The 19,572-nt window shown below is 49.9% G+C and overlaps 1 protein-coding gene across 1 annotated transcript; it reads left to right on the top strand.

Annotated features, from left to right (window-relative positions):
* The first annotated feature begins 12 nt into the window (after positions 1-12).
* Positions 13-4,439, top strand: LOC119434351 (leucine-rich repeat and immunoglobulin-like domain containing-NOGO receptor-interacting protein 4). Its single transcript, XM_037701519.2, has 4 exons — positions 13-515; positions 2,324-2,472; positions 4,078-4,337; positions 4,434-4,439. The coding sequence occupies exons 1-4, from the start codon at positions 301-303 to the stop codon at positions 4,437-4,439; spliced, it is 630 nt and encodes a 209-aa protein (XP_037557447.2). The 5' UTR covers positions 13-300.
* The last annotated feature ends 15,133 nt before the right edge of the window (positions 4,440-19,572 follow it).

Below are 19,572 nucleotides of genomic sequence, written 5' to 3' on the forward strand. Positions count from 1 at the left end.
GCTGACGAACTAGAGAGCAACGTGCCTGATAGGCTGACCAATGGCAAGCTAGAACTTGTCCTCAAGGACAGTCAGCTTGCGTACATACCGCAGTCTGTCTTCCAAAAAGTTAAACCGTCAACGCTCGTTCTGAGCAATGTGACAGTGCGAAGCTACCGGACGCCCGATTCCGACACCTCTGTGTTTGCGGAGCTTCGAGACACACTGGAGAAGCTGGTCTTCCACAAGAACAGCAGTCTGCCGGACTCGTGGAGCTTGCTCAAGGACAACCGACTGCTCAGCGAGCTGCTACTCTTCAGGATGGCCTCGCTTCGACTGGGCCAGGACTTCAGCGAATTGCCGCCCAGTGTCAGGGACGTGGCCGTGGTCCAAAGCACGATCTCCGGTGTGGACGCCCGCTGGCTGTCTTCCTTGGACAACCTAGAGAGCCTCCGCATCGACAAGGTCGATTTGGAGAAGTTCGAAAGAACAATGCTTCCGAGACCCGCTTCCAAGCTGAAGTACCTCACGATAACGTGAGTATTGACTCTCATTTCTTTACATTATGGTACTTCAATTGTCGAGTGAGAAAGTAGACTTGCGGTCTTGACGTCTTCAACAATTGCTTCAAGGATAGCTTCGACCCTATGTAGTCCAAAGTAATTCAGAAGTCTCTGTTACGGCGTTTCCCACAGTACAGGTGTTGCTCGGACGCATAAAATCAGTGCGAGCAAGCGGTTGCCGCACACTATTAAATAACGACAGCGCCAAAATTTAATGAACACTTTGAGCGGTAGCACAGTGAGAGGGCGCCCTTCTTCAGATAAATGTAGCGCGTTGCTTCCAATCTACGCGCGGTTTCGTCAGCCTTCTTCCTGAATCACCGTATTAGCTTACGGTTCCATTATCAGAAGGATCAATTACTTATGTTTACGTGTATTTCTATAGGCGCAATACGCATTACGCCCCATCATGCGGGTTTCACTGTTCAGAAGAATGCACGACTTGATATTTTTGGGGTAGGTAACTGTATTTTACATGTGTCGTAATAAGCTGCCCTGGCGTTGATCTTGAGCCAACTAAGTTTTGTTTTTTTGCAGCAGAGGTCACAATTATTTATTGGACCTCTTGCAAAATACAGTCTTCTTGAGCAACGGTAACGAATTTGATTGGCAGAAACTCAGCACAATACTCCGAAGTTCGAATCCTGCTTATTTCGTACTTGTTGAGCTCCTTTGAATATCAAAGTTTATTATCACGTGGCCGGACGCAATGCGGAGGAAATTAAGACATTCAAAAGTAGGATAAACTGGACGTTCTGACACATATATCTTTGACTTTTGTTCCAGGTATCCTTTCGCAATGTTATGCTCGAGTTATTTAAAGAGTGCCGTCTTATATTATGCAGCAGGCCCTATAGTTTGAACGAAATCATCAGACCTGCAAGGAATTTTCATATAATGCTATTGCTGCTTTCTATTAGGAGATCGAAACATATTATATATAGAATAGGTAACCGAGCCACGGTTGTCTTTCGGTGTTATTAATAGTAAATGCAGGCGCGAAGAGGTGCGCAATATGATCGGAATTTCCATGGGTGGGTGGGTAGCTCATCAAAGACTATATAGTTTATAGTGCGACAAATGGTCTCAAACAATGCGCAAGTGCCTAGCATAGGGGAAATGAAGAGCGCGGTAACACTTGTTGCTGGAAAAGCAGTTGCATTATTAATCTTAGCACACAGACACACCAAAAAAATAAATAAACTATGCCCGTAGCATGTCATCTGCGAGTCGCTAGCAAATCTGCTAATTTAGTAATGTTCACCGCAACAATTTCCCAATTTCGTCCCACGCGAAGAAGGAGGTTTCGAGCTTTTACCACGTGTGAAACGTTCGCCCTGGCGCAGATGCAGAAGGGTGCGAAAACAGCAACTGCCGCGCTGGCCATCGGAATTTCACCCGATCACCGCTCGCATTGACTGGGACCTGTCGCCACTAGGCTTTGAATAGTCCACGTCTAAAAGCGCACAAATTTCGGTTGGGGACGTGGCCCACTTAGAACAAAGTGACGATCAGAATTATTGCTACTTCGATACGGCAACCACTTACACCGTTGTTACGTCGTGCTTTTTTTGTGTGTGTGTGTGTGTGTGTGCCAGCTACAAGATTGAACTGAGCTGATAACCAACCGCCTTTAGTAGCACCCCTACAGGTCTACATACCTGTAGATGCACGTAAAAAGGCATGCAGCCAAGTGTCCTCAGCGGTCAGTCAGATTGATCTCTTAACTTGCCCTTCCTTCATTTGAAGCTTCATGCAATTTTTCACTGTGCTTTTCTCAGTGGTACAGACTTGTCGGCGCTACCCGAAGACTTCGGACAGGACCTGCCATCTCTGGAGAAGCTCAACCTGAGAAGGAACAAGTTCGCCACTATTCAAGAGGCCGCGTTAGCTCCTTTCAAGAGTCGCACAGTCGTCGTCCAACTCGAGGGTAAGGATCTTTACTAAATCCTAGTGCTGCCACGTTGCTTTTTTTTCTGATTTAATGGAACCGAACGTCATAGTCTCGGCAGCTGTGAACAAATAAGAAAACGCTGCAAAAATTACTTCTTGACATTGAGAGATAAATGAAATGTTTTAGTTGTAAAGGGGTTTTATTCGAGTCGTAGAGCAGTAGCGACAAACGTAGCAGGTGGGGCGCAGCCAGGCAGCGAACTGAGTACGAGCCACATGATGGCAGCGGGGCTTTTTCAGCGTGCCGATCTCCTTCCTCACAATCACCCCCGGTATGGAAAAGTAGCCATCCTGGCGACCTAGGGAGAGGTCATCGGATCGTAGTACGGCTTGAGCCGGCCAATGTGCACAGTCTCTCGCCCGCGATGACGGAGATCGGTAAATGGCGATACGGGATCGACCACGTAATTAAACAGTGATGTTTGCGCAACCACGCGGTACCAAAGCAAACCAAACAATCCTTCACTCATTAATCAAACTGACCACACAACCAGGTGCCAAATTCACACAGCTTTTCGTTCCTGAAAGATGCTCCTTAATCGTCGGCTGCCTTCCCTAAAAATATTGTGACGTAGATAGAGAGTTGGCAAAATTATATTTACAAAATATATACAGGGAAGTCACAGCCAAGATTGCAGAACAACAACAGCCACGAACGTGCTTCTTCAATCGTCATCTTCGTCGTCCTGCTGAGCGCCTTCTTCAGAATGCGGGAATGGCCTGTAACAATATGTTTGTCGTCGCTATTGGTTGGTATTTCTTCTTACGAAGTGATCCAGCATAAAAACTGTTTCGTGAATGCGGTCCTGAAAGGCTTAGTGACCAGCGTGGGCAGGTGTTTACTGAGCGAAACAGACATTGCATATTTATAGCGAAAGTACAGTAAAACGACGACAGTTCCCACTTTTTCGTCACTATTCGTGGAGTTGAGTTGGTCGAGGAACGGTCATGCGTCAGCGAAAACTTTATCTCCAAGATGTGTCACGACGCGTTCCCGTATGCTGAAAGGTCGTAATGTTACAGAACCTTTAAATAAACCAAGCTTTGCCAAAAATACAAACTCCTAAGGCATTAACATTCTCCACTTAGCATGATTAGCCAGCGACTGTAAAAGTGTGACACAGAGTATTCTGCTTCAACGTCACTTGTAAATTTCACGACTACGTCTTTCCTGCGGAAAGCCTCGCTTAAATTGAAACTACCGCTGAACCGTATGGAGCTCAGCGCGGACGGTCTTATCTTTTGCATGCACTAGCAGCCAAAATTCCGCAGTTTTGGCAACGCAGATACACAGAAGCACGCATACACAGCAGCCACGTTTCTCATTTCACTTTCCGTCGCGGCGTTTCTATTACGGAATTGCCTGAATAATCGCAAGACGAGCTAGAAAGCAAAGAAAAACAGTCTTAGGGAGCCACTGACAGATAGACGGTCTTTGCACCTCGAGAGCGCGTGCTCTTTTTTGTTGGTGTTGTTCGTAGTTTCTTTCGCCGTGAGAGAGCGGCCGGAGTGACCGGTCCGCGCGCCTCTCCCCCATCGTCCCCACCCCTCACTTCCTACGCGAATGTTCAATCCGCCGCAGGGAATCCCCTGGAGTGCGACTGCAGTATTCTCTTCCTGCTCGGCTACCCGGACAGCTGGCAGTACCCCAACTGCGAGAGGCCAGCAACGCTGGCCAAGACGCCACTTCGCCAACTCACGCCGTCCAGCCTGGGTTGCACTGCCGCCTCGCCCGTCGTGAAGAATGAGCAAATAAAAACACGCGCGCGTGCGCGAGCACGTCTGCGTTTTGTCTGCCGTTTTTCCAACATGCAAAGCAAGTCAGTTACGACGGCAATATCAGTTTGTTCCGGCAAGCGCCTCTCAAGTGCTTTTTCTTTCTCGTTTTTTTTTTTTTTAGAGTCCTTTTTGCTTCATTTTTCTCTCGCATCTTGACAGTCTTAAGTTGGTTTCGCTCTTGTTGTCGTTCTCCGACGCGAGTGAGGTTTGCCCGGATGCCAAAAGTCGGTCGAGGACGTAAGCACCGCTAAGGAACTGGGAAAACTTACTGAATATAAATTGTACGTGCTATATGACGGTACAGTGCGGTTGTTTTAAACTTTATGTGAACTATGCGTAAAAGCATTCTGATTTTCAGTTACCTCATTTTATCATAATTATTCCCTTTCGGAGCTGACCCATGTTTGTAACTCAGCAACTATTTCTTTTATTCTACGTTCTTTAGTAGCGTGACTTGCAGGGACGGGCCCTACTGTATGTTGTACTTTATTCTTTAAGATTTGTCATCTCGCTCTTTCTTTCCTCTTTCCTCCCCTCCTTCCTATCTTTCATTTCTATCTTTGTCTCCTCCTTTCTGAAGAGTAGGCAGGCGTTGGGCCCCTTCTGGTGGCAGTTGCCAGCCTTGCTCCTCGCTTTCTTTTTCCTGTGTATGTGTTTTCAAATCAAATAATAAGCGAAGAATGGTAGGCAGAATCACCCATATGGATGCCAAACTCTTCTACACATACATTATATATATATATATATATATATATATATATATATATATATATATATATATATATATATGCCATCATCATCATCAGCCTATATTTATGTCCACTGCAGGAATGTTGGATGGATAACCGGTGGACCATTAGAGTTTCAGAATGGATACCAAGAGAAGGGAAGCGCAATCGAGGACGGCAGAAAACTAGGTGTGGTGATGAAGTTACGAAATTTGCAGGTGCAAGTTGGAATCAGCTAGCGCAACACAGGGGTAATTGGAGATCGCAGGGAGAGGCCTTCGTCCTGCAGTAGACATTATATATACATATACAGTATAAAGATGCGGCTATTGCCGCAATGGTTTGCATGCAGCAACCCGAGGTCATACCAGTCTGGTAGATGCACGAATGCCGTATGGGGAAATGGCTGAAATGAAAGCAACCCAACATCAGCTAGTTTACCAGTTTACCGCTCTGCTTGCGCGTTGAGTACCCTTATACCACGAACCTTCTTCCACTTCCTTAGCGGGCGTAAATCGTAGGGAAAATGCGAATGTGCCACATTTTGCTGCTAACCTGAAAAGTTTCGCAAGCTGAGAGTAAAGAAGGCCGAGAGAAAACAATAAGCGAGATGCTTAGCAACGTTTGCCAGCAGCTTGAGCTTATAAAAAACCGTTGACGAAAAAAAAATTACACCATCTTCCCGTAGGGGAACCCTGAGTAGTATGCGAAGCAGCCATGGGGTCGACTCAAGGTAGTTTTATCAGCTGTATAAACTTGGGCATGCAGCAGCACGAGCAACGCGCACAACTGTTGTCGACGCCGTCGGCGTTTTGCCCGCGTTCGCACCGAACGCGCGCGGCGTTGGTGACTGTTGCCGGTGCCTCTGGGGCGCCTACCGTCGCGTCTCTAACCTAAGCTGCTTCGCATTATCGCGCGCGCAGCCGCAGGTGTTGCCATTCGTTGCACAATCCGGAGAGGAGAGGAGGAATGCCGAGAGGAGAGGAGATGAGACAAGGAGAGGAGAGGAGGGGTAGGCGGATGCGCATGCGCAGTAGGGGTGTGGACGCACGGCGGTTGGATGGATGGAGGGAGGGAGGGAGGGAGGGAGGGAGTGACATAGCCCCGAGCATAACATGCTTCGCATCTTAAAAAATCCTGCAGATCCCACGCATTGTGGAAATCGTGTTAATGCGAAGCGTTTTGCAGGTAGCTGGCTATCCAGCATCCCTTGGGGTTCTGCAAATACTTACAACGCGGACGAACACGTTTGTGTAAGGAGAGCGATTGCATGCCTGACGCGAGTGTGTGCACGTGTGATGACGGCATCATGGCGACGACGAGGGAGAGACAAATAGAAGAAAGGCAGGGAGGTTAACCAGACGCACGTCCGGTTTGCTACCCTGCACTGGGGGTATAGGGATGAAAAAAATCCACGCATCTCCACGAAGTGAATCATGACGAGTGGGCGAAGTACTGGGGATCGCTCTTACCGTAAATCACCCGTGGCATTATCCACTCGCGCATGTCGCATGTCATGCGCATGTCGCATGTCGCGCGCGGTGTTTTGGCCTTTTATTTTGTTCTTGTTAACCTTTTACGTTGGCAGGTGCGAGCCAACGATGGCCGTGAGCACGGACAACGTGGACGGACGGACAAGCCTCGACCCTAAGGTGCTTCGCCCCTAAAAAGAGACAGAGGAGAGAGCACAGTTTCGCGCACATTTGAAGGTTCGCACTGAATCTATATACGCGGTCACCGAGACCTCTCGTCTTGAGGTGCTGCAATAACGCTTTCGTGACTTTCTGTGCCATCGACGCGTACGGCCATGGTCCAAGGATATTCATTCCCGAAAATGGTCTAGAGTATGGTGACGACGACGGTCACTGTCACCAATGGCGACGACAACAGTGGCAACGATAGTACAACGGCTGCGATGGGATGATGAATAATTTGTTGTACTCCGGCGAATAAACGTTATTGTGTTGAACCGCATAGGCCACAACATTAATGTCATGCACTGTTAATGCCACTGCAGTACACCGTTCACAAGCACTTTTGAAATGCAACCACCAAATCAGGTATAGTGTGAGACGCCCAGGCATCCACATCACGGGGACTCTAGGGCAGTATATGATGCTTGTCGTCCTATACCCCCACGCCAGTGCAGGGTAGCAAACCGTAAACTCGCCTCTGGTTAACCTCTATGGCTTTCCTTTCTCTCTCTGGTCATGCCATAGTCTTATCAAGGATGTGAGCACACACTGAAATAAGACACCTGTCTAATCATGTGTAGGTATTTTGTGCCACTTGTGTCACTGCGGGCGCAAACACATTCAGAGGAAAATGCGATGAATTTGCCCACTCTCATTGGCCCAAGAGCGGTCCAGCCCAAATATGCGAAATTCAAGATAATCAAAGAAGCCGTTGAACATCATGCGCTATGCCAATAAAGGGCCTGTGGATTTTAGATATACCTGTAAGCTGATATTAGATGTACTTGTCTTATTCGCGATTTCTTGTTTTGTTATGCGTAACTGAGATGCGCTCCACCCGCCGTGGTTGCTTAGTGGATAGGACGTTGCGCTGCTAAGAGTGCGGTCACCGGATTAAATCCCGGCCACGGCGGCCGCATTTAGGTCGGGCCGAAATGCAAAAAACGTCCGTGCGCAGTGCATTGCGTGCGCGTTAAAGAGCCTCAAGTACTTCTTCTTTCTGGGGTTTTACGTGCCAAAACCAGTTCTGATTATGAGGCACGCCGTAGTGGAGGGCTCCGGATTAATTTTGACACCTGGGGTTCTTTAACGTGCACTACAACGCAAGCACACGGGCGTTTTTGCATTTCGCCTCCATCGAAATGCGGCCGCCGCGGCCGGGATTCGATCCCGCGATCTCGAGCTCAGCAGCGCAACGCCTTAGCTGACTGAGCTACCGCGGCGGGTAAAGAGCCTCAAGTAGTCAAAGTTAATCGGGATCCCCCCCCCCCTCCCCTTACGGCGTGCCTCATAATCAGACCGTGGTTCTGGCATGTACAACCCAAGAATAAAAAAAAAAATCCGGCAGATCCCACGCCCTGTCGGAATCGATGTTATGCGAAGCAGTGTGCGGGGAGCCTACCAAGTTAACGAAACGACCATGAGAGCACCAAGAAGTAGGCGGCTCTTTAATGACACGCATGTCATGACATTCATTCTCATGAATATGACTTCTACCACGATCTCTTAGCGTTTTCTTCCCTCAGTAGCCACGTCCGAACCCATTTCAGTGATTTTTGAGTGTTAATCTTTTTTGCTGAGTCATTGTCATTTTTGCTGAGTCATGTTCATTACTATGACTTCTATCACAATCCTTAAGTGTTTCCATCACTTAGTGCCCACGTCCGAACCCATTTCAATGGTTTTTGAGTATTCATCTTTTTTAGTTGAGTCATTGTCATTTTTGGTCAGTCATGGTCATGACTATGATTTCTACCATCATCTTTTAGTGTTTTCTTCACTTAGTGCCCTCGTCTGAACCCATTTTAGTGGGTTTTGAGTGTTAATCCTTTTTCGCAGAGTCATTGTCATTTATGCTCAGTTATGGTCATTACTATGACTTCTACCAGCATCCTTTAGTGTTTCCTTCCCTTAGTACCCACGTCCGAACCCATTTGAATGGTTTTTGAGTGATAATCTTTTTCGCTGGGTCATTGTCATCACCTACATGACACGCATGTCATGATATTCATGTCATGACATATAATTTATGTTTGCCATATACTCTTGTCATAGTATGCCATTTTTGGTACATACCAAGTTAACGAAACGACCATGAGATCACAAAGACGTAGGCGGCTAGATATATAGATACTGTCAAAGTAGCAAATGTTCGCCAAGAAATGCTTCGCATTTAAAAAATTTGGAGGACGCTTAAGCTTCGCCTTCAAGAGTGGAACGCGATAGCATTCAAAGATCCTTCACTGTTTCTCACACCAACGCCTCCTTTAGAAAGATGTTGCTCACACTTCCCGGCAACTGCAGCTTAGGTAACCGTAATGTTTACCGGGAAACGCTGGCGGTGAACGCTATGCACGAAGGCGCGCTTTCTTGTAGAAACGCGGCCTCTTTCGTGGGCCAGCCTTCTTTTATTATTGCGATAGCAATTATATGGACACTCAAAAGCAGATTTCTGCCGTCGCCGTCGCCGTCGCCGTCGCCGTCGCCGTCGCCGTGAGGTTCCGTATGACGTCAATCGAGATGAAATCGTCGCCGCGCGCCGCCGAACGCTGTATGCGCGAGTGAAAGGTCGCGAGGGACGCGCTCTTTCACGGCGAGTGAACACACGGCGGAGAACAAACGCGCGTTCTGCGCCGTGCTTCCTTAAGGGCTACAGAAGTAGGCGTCTCTTCCTCCTTTACAATCACCATATATGTAGAGCAAACGCGCCTTCTTTCGACGCGCGAGAGGCCGTGGGGGAGGGGGGGAGGGGAGGGAATGGAGGCGACGTTTAGCTGCGGCACCAAATGCCTATTTATATCAGAGGCTCCGGCAACAGTCACCAACGCCGCAGGCATTTTGAGCGAACGCGGGCAAAACGCCGATGGCGTCGACAACAGTTCTGCGCGTTGCCGGTGCTGCTGCATGTCCAAGATTATACAGCTGATAAAGCTAATATCATTACTCCGTATAGCTCTCTACAAATTTGCTATCGCAATTGATGCTTCGCCTTTCAGGTGAAACTGCGACTTTTGTTTGCACCTTTAATATATCAGCCTCAGATGATTTAGCATAAAAGACATGCGCTGTCGGTGTTTTGTTTCATGACAATTGTTTGTGGGCTGTCACTCTCAAAATTCTGAGGAATAACTTTGTAAAGAATGCAAGACAAAGTGTAAGCAACTTTAGTGGTAAAATCTATTTGGAGGGCCTGCGTGGTTGGGGTCCTTGGGGATGATTTTCTCGGCCGCGGGCGCCAATGCCGACGCCGGATTTTCTGCGACATGGGGTCTTAAACGCTATCGCAATTTTCACCCGAAAGGCGAAGCATAATTGCGCTAGCAACTTAGTAGAGAGCTATACGGAGTAAGGATAGCAGTTTTATCAGCTGTATAAACTTGGACATGCAGCAGCACCAGCAACGCGCAATACTGTTGTCGACGCCGTCGCCGTTTTTCCCGCGTTCGCAGCGAACGCGCACGGCGTTGGTGACTGTTGCCAGGGCCTCTGGGGCGGCTCGGTGGTTTTAGACGAGATCAGAACGGGAAAGTCGTCAAGCAGCGTCGGAAGTCTTTACCACCTTCTCGCGACGCAACGTTTTAGATGCGAAGCATCTTATGGTCGGGGCTTTGTCACTCCCGCCCTCCGCCGTGCGGCGTCCACACCCCTACTGCGCATGCGCATCCTCCTCCCCCTCCTCTCCTCTCCTTGTCTCATCTCCTCTCCTCTCGGCATTCCTCCTCTCCTCTCTGACGCTCCTCTCCTCTCCGGATTGCGCAACGAATGGCAACACGTACCTGTGGCTCCGCGCGCGATAATGCGAAACAGCTTAGGTTAGAGGCGCGACCTTAGGCGCCCGAAAGGCACCGGCAACAGTCACTAACGCCGCGCGCGTTCGGTGCGAACGGGGACAAAACGCCGACGGCGTCGACAACACTTATGCGCGTTGCTGGTGCTGCTGCTGCATGTCCAAGTTTATACAGCTGATAAAACTACCTTGAGTCGACCCCATGGCTTCTGCGCATACTACTCAGGGTTCCCCAACGGGAAGATGGTGTAATTTTTTATTGCGATAGCAATTATATGGACACTCAAAAGCAGATTTCTGCCGTCGGCGTCGCCGTCGCCGTAGCCGTCGCCGTCGCCGTGAGGTTCCGTATGACGTCAATGGAGATGAAATCGTCGCCGCGCGCCGAACGCTGTATGTGCGAGTGAAAGGGCGCGAGGGGCGCGCGCTTTCACGGGGAGTGAACGCACGGCGGAGAACAAACGCGCGTTCTGCGCCGTGCTCGCTTAAGGGCTGCAGAAGTAAGCGTCTCTTTGCTCCTTTATAATCACCATATATGTAGAGCAAACGCACCTTCTTCCGACGCGCGAGAGGCCGTGGGGGAGGGGGAGGGGGGGAGGGGAGGGAAGGGAGGCGACGTTTAGCTGCGGCACCAAGTGCCTATTTATATCAGAGGCTCCGTGCAACAGTCACCAACGCCGCACGCATGTGTTGAGCGAACGCGGGCAAAACGCCGAAGGCGTCGACAATAGTTCTGCGTGTTGCCGGTGCTGCTGCATGTCCAAGTTTATACAGTGATAAAGCTAATATCATTACTCCGTATAGCTCTCTACAAATTTGCTATCGCAATTGATGCTTCGCCTTTCAGGTGAAACTGCGACAACTTTTATTGCGATAGCAATTATATGGACACTCAAAAGCAGATTTCTGCCGTCGGCGTCGCCGTCGCCGTCGGCGTCGCCGTCGCCGTCGCCGTCGCCGTCGCCGTGAGGTTCCGTATGACGTCAATGGAGATGAAATCGTGGCCGCGCGCCGCCGAACGCTGTATGTGCGAGTGAAAGGGCGCGAGGGACGCGCTCTTTCACGGGGAGTGAACGCACGGCGGAGAACAAACGCGCGTTCTGCGCCGTGCTTCCTTAAGGGCTGCAGAAGTAGGCGTCTCTTTCCTCCTTTACAATCACCATATATGTAGAGCAAACGCGCCTTCTTCCGATGCGCGAGAGGCCGTGGGGGAGGGGGGGAAGGGGGAGGGAAGGGAGGCGACGTTTAGCTGCGGCACCAAGTGCCTATTTATATCAGAGGCTCCGGCAACAGTCACAACGCCGCACGCATTTTGAGCGAACGCGGGCAAAATGCCGACGGCGTCGACAACAGTTCGGCGCGTTGCCGGTGCTGCTGCATGTCCAAGTTTATACAGCTGATAAAGCTAATATCATTACTCCGTATATCTCTCTACAAATTTGCTATCGCAATTGATGCTTCACCTTTCAGGTGAAACTGCGACAACTTTTTTTGATATAAATACGCATTTGGTGCCGCAGCTAAACGTCGCCTCCTCTCCCGTCCCCCGCGGCCTATCTCGCGATGGTAGAAGTCGCGTTTGCTATATATATATATATATATATATATATATATATATATATATATATATATATATATATATATGGTGATTGTAAAGGAGCAAAGAAACGCCTAATTCTGCAGCCCTTCAGGGAGCACGGCGCAGAACGCGCGTTTGTTCTCCGCCGTGGGTTCGCTTCCCGTGAAGGCGCGCGTCCCTCGCGCCCTTTCACTCGCACATACAGCGTCCGGCGCGCAGCGACGGGTGCCCCTCAGTCGGGCCGTGACGGAGGGCGACTTCACAGGACTGAGGCTGTGGCGACACCTGGCGACCCACCACCCAGACAAACGGGTGGCACTGGGATGCCCCCCACGACCACTCCCCCAGCGAGGCCTGGCTCGCAGGGAGACCTCGCTCCTTCTCCGGCTCCGCATCGGCTGCAGCTGGACGGCAGCACGCAGCTACCGACTGGGACGAGCGACGTCCCGAGCTCCTGCGGGGAGCAGACGATCGAACATCTCCTGCTGGCCTGCCCGGCGTACCTCCAGCAGCGGGGCCCACTCCTGCAGGAGTTCCGCCGCCTGGGCCTCCCTGTGGCAAGGAGGAAGATCTCCTCTTCCCCGGCCGACACCACCTTTCTGCACTTCGAGGCGTCGTGGAGTTCCTTGACTCGTCAGGGCTCTCCGCACGCCTCTAAGGACATTTCTACAAGCGGGAAGGCCTCACGGCCTCCCACTCCACCCCGGGCCTGACCGGCCTGGCACAACACCCCTGCAGACTCTGCAGCACACCAAGGCCTTCCATCTCGGCCTGATACGTGCCGCCTATGCCTTTTTGCTTCGCCCAGCCATGGCGTCTCCACTCTATCCCTTCTTTCGCTCCCACTTACCCCTCCCCGTTGGCGCTGAGCCGTGCTCCCTCAAGGGCTGCAGAAGATAGCACCAACCTTTCCCTTTCCCTCAAGAACCACTTACCAGCGACGTTTGGCGCTGAGCCGTGCTCCCTCAAGGGCTGCAGAAGATAGCGCCAACCTTTCCCTTTCCCTCAAGAACCACTTATCTATCAGCGACGATTTCATCGCTGTTGACGTCATACGGAACCTCATGGCGACGGCGACGCCGACGGCAGAAATCCTCTTTGAGTGTCCATAAAATTGCTATCGCAATAAAAATTTGCCGGCCCTTCCACTCCGTGAAAATGGATGATAAGCGAAGCTTGTCCCTTTGTATACCTAGCCGTCCCTCTTTGCCATCAACGTTATGTTTACTGGAATGTGCCTTTGTTCTTCATCCTGCCTTAGAATCAATTCATTCATTCATACTCGTACTTGTGTCGCTGTTCGTCGGAGCGGATGACGCACACTGTTGAGAGACAAGTAATTGTCGAACCACAAACGCTTGCGTTCGATGTCTCTAGTTTGCTCGGCGGCGTGGTTAGCAGCATCCGCCTGCCCATGGCCGCTTGCAATTCTTCAAAATTAAATAGCTTAAAATAAATTGCTTCAAAATTAAATCTGTTCGTCATGTAAGACAATGTATGGCTCATACCACCGTAAACGCGGCCTCCCCATTACGACGACAGAAGAGAAGTGAAATTCTAGGCTGGAATGATGAGCGGCAACGGAGCCAGCTGCGAAACTTGACTTTAAAACTTGAAAAACTTTATTTTTATAGCAATTATATGAACACTCCAAAGCAGGTTTCTGCCGGCGTCGCCGTCGCCGTCGCCGTGAGGTTCCGTATGACGTCAATGGAGATGAAATCGTCGCCGCGCGTGGTAGGTCAGTCCAGGGCCCGAGGGACGCGCGCTTTCACGGGGAGTGAACCCACGGCGGAGAACAAACGCGCGTTTGCCATCTAGGCGTCTCTTTCTCTTTACAATCACCATATACGGCGCTGAGCCGTGCTCCCTCAAGGGCTGCAGAAGATAGCGAGCTCTGTCAAACGCGCCTTCTTCGATCACGTTTAGCTGCAGCACCAAGTGAGCTGTTCTTCATGGCAGCTGATAAAGCTACTATCATTACTCCGTATAGCTCTCTAGGCAATTGATGCTTCGCAGCTGCTCCCCGGCGTACCCTCAGTCCAGGGCCCCTGTGGCCGGTCTGTCGATCAGCTTGTGTTTTGCTCCGGTGTTGGTGTTTTGAAGAAGAGGACGACGACGAACGCGAGAATAATGGCACGAGCGCGTTAGCGCGGTTGCGCGAGGAGCGCCAGTGGAAGAAGACGACGACGCTCGAGCCATTGGTGATGATGATAGTTTTTGCGTACAAAAATCTGTGCCTTATAACAAGCTTCGCTTGAAAATATAAAAAAACAATCAGAGCCCTTCCACTCCGTGAAGATGGTCGAACAGCGAAGCTGTTTTAGTTACAACGAGTGTTACATGTGCATGTGTTGCACGTGATGCATTTGCGTAAACACAAGTAAACACAGATCTACAACACAAACTTATATTGAAACGTTGCGAGGCGAGAAGAGGCAGCGACTTCCGACGCCACTCGACGAGTGTCCAGCAGGGGCGTAGCCAGAAATTTTTTTCGGGGGGGGGGGGGGTTCACCGGCCCAACCGGGGGGGGGGGGGGGGGGGGCAAGCTTCTGCTTTCCTCTAGGTCACGTGATCGATAATTAATAGCGGTAGTGTAAGTAGACTCTATACATGTATAGTAAAGACATGGGACCCCCCCCCCCCCCCCCCGGGTGTGCGTGTGCTTGTGAAGAAATGAAGTAAAAAGTAAAGTAAGCTCAGTAAATACAGTAAGTACGACAGTTATTACAGTGGGCGTTTGGAGCAACGGTCTCTCATCGCGCCACTGAATGGACCAGTCTTCGAAAACGCATCATTGAGACGACCCGTGCGATCGGAGAAGGCATCATTAATTGTTAATTTCCGTTAAGCGTAGATGGCGTCGTCTTCGTCGGGGCGAAGTGCGTTTCACAAGTCAAGGACGGCTATACGCGTGAAAATGCACTCCCATAGCAATAGTTTGTTCGCTGCGTCTTTGGGCTAGAAAACTTAAATACGCGCAAAAACGCGTAAGGCGTTTTTTTTTTTTTTTCGAAGCTTTCGTAGCCCTGCTCCCTCATTCGAGAGGTTTACATTTCCTGCGGCAAGTGCATGGGCCGCTGTGTCTTCCGCTGTGTGCGAGCGTGCAGCCGTCATTTGCCTTTACGTCAACAGATTCAGAATTGTACAGAATATTTCACCGCACAGCACAGATATGGCATGTGTAGGCATTTTAAGTAGTGCGTGCAACTCATTTCTGCTTCACTTAGGCCGGTGCAAACAGGAAGCGGCCTTGTACCTCACAGAATCTCGACTGATTGGTGTACTAGTGATGCAGGAATGAACTCCGGTATTGTTCAGTGCATAGTGCACATAATCAATTTCTCAGGATGCGTGAACTCCGACGAGAACTGTCAGCGCCTGCAACAAGAGTTTACTTACGCTTTACTGCGCACAGCAGTAATTCATGCTTGTCGGCTGTCTGTTTCGTGCATTCTATTGCGAGTCGGTGGAATTTCACTGCTGTCATCAACCCCTTCGTGTGTACATTGCTGATTTGGGATTCCACAACAAAACAGCAGCTACCAGCCTTCCGTAATTGCTCGTTTGGGATTCAGCAACACAACGGTAATTACCAGCCTTCCGTAGGGGCGCAATCGCAAACAAGAGACGTTTCTCGCGCAGACTAAGCCTACGTTCATACTTGGAAAGCGGCAAGCGGGCGGAAAGGCCAAAGCGGCCGGAAAATTTTTTCCGCGCCTGTCCAAGTTGGTCACATTTGTTTTGCTACCGCCGTGGCCGCCGCTGCTGTTTTCGTCCAGATCCATCTAGTCTGCGTACGTTTGTCGGCGTGGTGGCGCTCATTATCGCATTATTTCGAGCGGTATGTTCATTCTTTGACCCACGTACCATCATCAAAAGTGATCATTTTACGCAACTTCGCGCGTCATCTGCGACCTTCGGTAAATTCCTCGTTGGCGTTCCGTAATTCTCCGCACACGGGCGCGGTAGCGCTGAGTCACAGGTTGGTGCCTAGGCGTGATAATATTTCTTTAATAGCTTTTATTTACAAGTTGTAATAACATTTCATCATTTCGTATTGTCGGCGCCTCCGGGACACCAAAGGGGCAGCGGGAACACCACAGCTAAAACCCGGACTGGCCCTTGTGTTGGGGCTCGCCAAAGCCTGCGCGTCCTATGTGAGACCTACGCTCCCAATCTATCGTCGCGACGAGAAAAGCACCCCGCGACTTCTGCAACATACCGTACACGTGCGAGGAGAATTATGGAGCGCCAACGAGGAATCTGCCTAACTATTGTCTGCCATGGAAGTGGAAGAAGAAATGGCTTTTATACTTCTACCTACTTGTTTTCTAGAAATGGACAATGAATAAACGGACTCCGGTCGCGCGACGTTGATTACTATCGCGAGTATTGCTGACAGTACGTTTTAGTGCCACTCTTGTCGTAGAGCAAGGGCTGGTTCTTGATCGCGTCGATCAGCATTACAGCCTACACTTTTGATGCCATGGTTTTGGTGCCCGGTGCCATTTTACGATCGGTTGTTTACATGCTAGTGTAGCTTCCAGTGAAGCAGAACGACTTTCCGCCGTGTTTCCGCTTCGCCATGGCGAAAAAATCAGCCCGAGACCGATTTGGCTCGCAGCCTGTTTTTCTGCCTGTTTTTTTGCCTGTTTTGCCGCCTAGGTGAGATTTTGCCGCTTCCTACAGCTTCGAGACCAAGTGTGAACGTAGCCTAAAATCCTGCGCGAGCGCGGCCTAACCGGCACTTGAAGGGAAGCGGCGGAAATGTATACCGGAGATTTCGACCACCTGGGGTCTTTAACGTGCAACCTAAATCTAAGTAAACGGGCGTCGAGCGTTTTCGCCATCATCTAAAATGCGGCTGCCGCCTTTGTTGCTTCATTTGTTGCGCATTTGTTGCTTCAGAATGCGGCCGCCACATTCTCGCCCAAAACTTCACAGAGAGTGAAAGCCTTGACAAACACCGTGACAGTTTTTTCCATATGCAGACATGATTCGCTGTAAATTACCAACCCAAACGGAAGCGCCCAGGAATTAAATTGTGATAGTAGCACCAGGTTTCATGAATTCTGTCAGCGCGAAGCGACGAAAACAAAGGGTGGGTAAGTAGGGGGGGGGGGGGGGGGGGGGTTGCGGAAAAAATTTCGGGGGGGGGGGTTGAACCCCCCCCCCCTGGCTACGCCACTGGTGTCCAGTTCTCTGGTCGAAACCTGCCAAGCCGCCGCCAGAGGCATCGGCTGCAGTCACGGACACCGCGCGCGTTCGGCGCGAACGCGGGAGACGCGGACGGCGTCGGCCGCAGCTGTGCGCGTTGCCTCGTTGGTGCTGCGGTTAGGTCTGGCTTGCGCTTCCCTCTTCCGTATAGCTCCGGGTTGACCTCCCGCCGGAGCCATTTCGCTGCGGATTCCTTTGCGCGGAACGTAGAATTCGCCCGGCGACGATGCTGCCGCTCTCGGGCGAGATCCCACAGCCGCTCGCGCCAAGCAAAATCAGTGGCGAGAAAGGGCGCGCGCTCCCCATTTCAGTCTCTCTCCCCCTTCCTCGGGGGAGAGAGCTCCTCAGCCGGTGCGGCCGATGATGATTTATTGGCATCCCCTTTGAAACGGGGCGGCGAAAAATAGCCACCTAGCCTGCTTGATTTATTCAGGTATACTATACATGTTCTTTATCTAGCATTTTTGTATACCTCGCATTATTCTTTTTCTTTTTCAAAAATTTACCTTGTACCACTACCTATGATTTTAAGAGATCAGGTCGTATCCATCTTTTCCCTGCTTTTTTTCCACCAGTACTCTAATCGCCTCTTGCTTATCTCTACGGCTGATCTGTTGATGTTTCCTTCCACTTTAAACCCAAGCGCTTCTGGGAGTTGCACGTTACCTACGGTTCTCGCTGGGTGGATCCCGTCGCATTCCATTAGGATGAGCTGAGTGGTCTCTGGATCTTTACTGCTGCATACACATGCCTCATCTAGTTCCGAATATTTGCTCCGGTATGTTTTGGTCCTTAGGCAACCGGCTCGAGCATCAAATAGCAAGACACTACCCTTTGTGTTATCGTACAGATTTTCCCTTCTAATTTCTTTCTTCTCATTCTTGTAAATCTCCATCGTCCTTTTTGTTTCCATTCTTTGCATCCAATTCACGGTCTCTATTTCTCTCACTTTCTTTCTAATGACTCCTGGTTGTCTATTTACAGTTTCCATTATCCTGTACTTGGTTGCCAACTTCCTTGACCTCTTCCTCCATTCTGTGTCCACGCTTTTCATGTAGAGATACTTGTGCACTTTAGCCGCCCATTTATTTTCATCCATGTTCCTGAGCCTTTCTTCAAAACTAATTTTGCTCTGTGCTTCTCTGACTTCAAAAGAGGCCCAACCCATGTCACCCTGCACTGCCTCATTTGTGGAATTACCGTGGGCTCCCAAAGCCAAACGGCCTACTGATCTTTGGTTAACTTCCAAACCTCTTACTGAACGCAGCGCACCTAGCGGTGGGTGTGGCAACCTGCTCCCTGCATGACACCGGCTGTCAGACGGACGGCACAGCCTCGAACCTACAACAGCTCCGCTGTTAAAAAAAGAAATAAAGGCGATCACTACTTTGTTGGTCAATGCTTCGTGCTAAATAAGCCGGAGCATCTGGGAGCACATACAAAGTTATTTTAGGAGGCATTGGAGGCATTTTTAGGGCATACACAGTTGCCCCAAAGTTGTGTAGCCAAAATAAGAAATCAAAGAAGGGGCTGAATATCATGCACAATTCCATTAAGATATCTCTGTGCAGCCGACATGTTATTTCAGCCGACATATTATTTACAAGTTTTATGCCGCGATTATTGCTTCATTGCGCAGAGCGGAATTGCGCTCGCTGGCACTTCTGTGTAGGTCGAAATTACTACCCTGCCCGGCGCACGAAAAAAACTCGTGGATCAATCCTAATTGCTTTTTGTTCTTGTTACCTCAAAAATGGCTCGTACCCACGAGGGGGAGTGGCTACACTGGACTGGGTGAAAAGTAGTAGTAGTAGTAATTTTATTGAAGAAAAATGACGCTTATTTCTGCTGCTACATCAGTTGAAAAGTACACCAAACAACATACCAAAGGGATAAAGGCAAACATTCAGAACGAAGCATAGGTAACTAAATGATTACACACATTTTGAGAGGACCTATGTACATAAACTTATGAAAAAAATCGGGGTAGCTTGCACTATAGTGCCTAGAATATACTTACGTAAGTATATTCTAGGCACTATACTTGCACTAGTGGCGCAAGGCTTAAGACGCAGCGGAGCTGATCGGTTCCTATGGGAACGAGGAGTTATACGGAGTCGCCATCTGTCGGAAGCGCCTCGGTTGCGTAGTATGAGGGATAACGCGGCGCACTCCTCGTAGGTTTGGTTGTCAGCGTTCAATAAAAACACAACGCGGGAGCTCTCCTGGCCATATCTGTAAGTACTCTCCAAGCAAGGGAAGTTTCTTACTGCCAAAATAATAACCT

The sequence above is a fragment of the Dermacentor silvarum genome, unplaced genomic scaffold (assembly GCF_013339745.2).
Source record: "Dermacentor silvarum isolate Dsil-2018 unplaced genomic scaffold, BIME_Dsil_1.4 Seq1019, whole genome shotgun sequence".
Taxonomy (NCBI): domain Eukaryota; kingdom Metazoa; phylum Arthropoda; class Arachnida; order Ixodida; family Ixodidae; genus Dermacentor; species Dermacentor silvarum.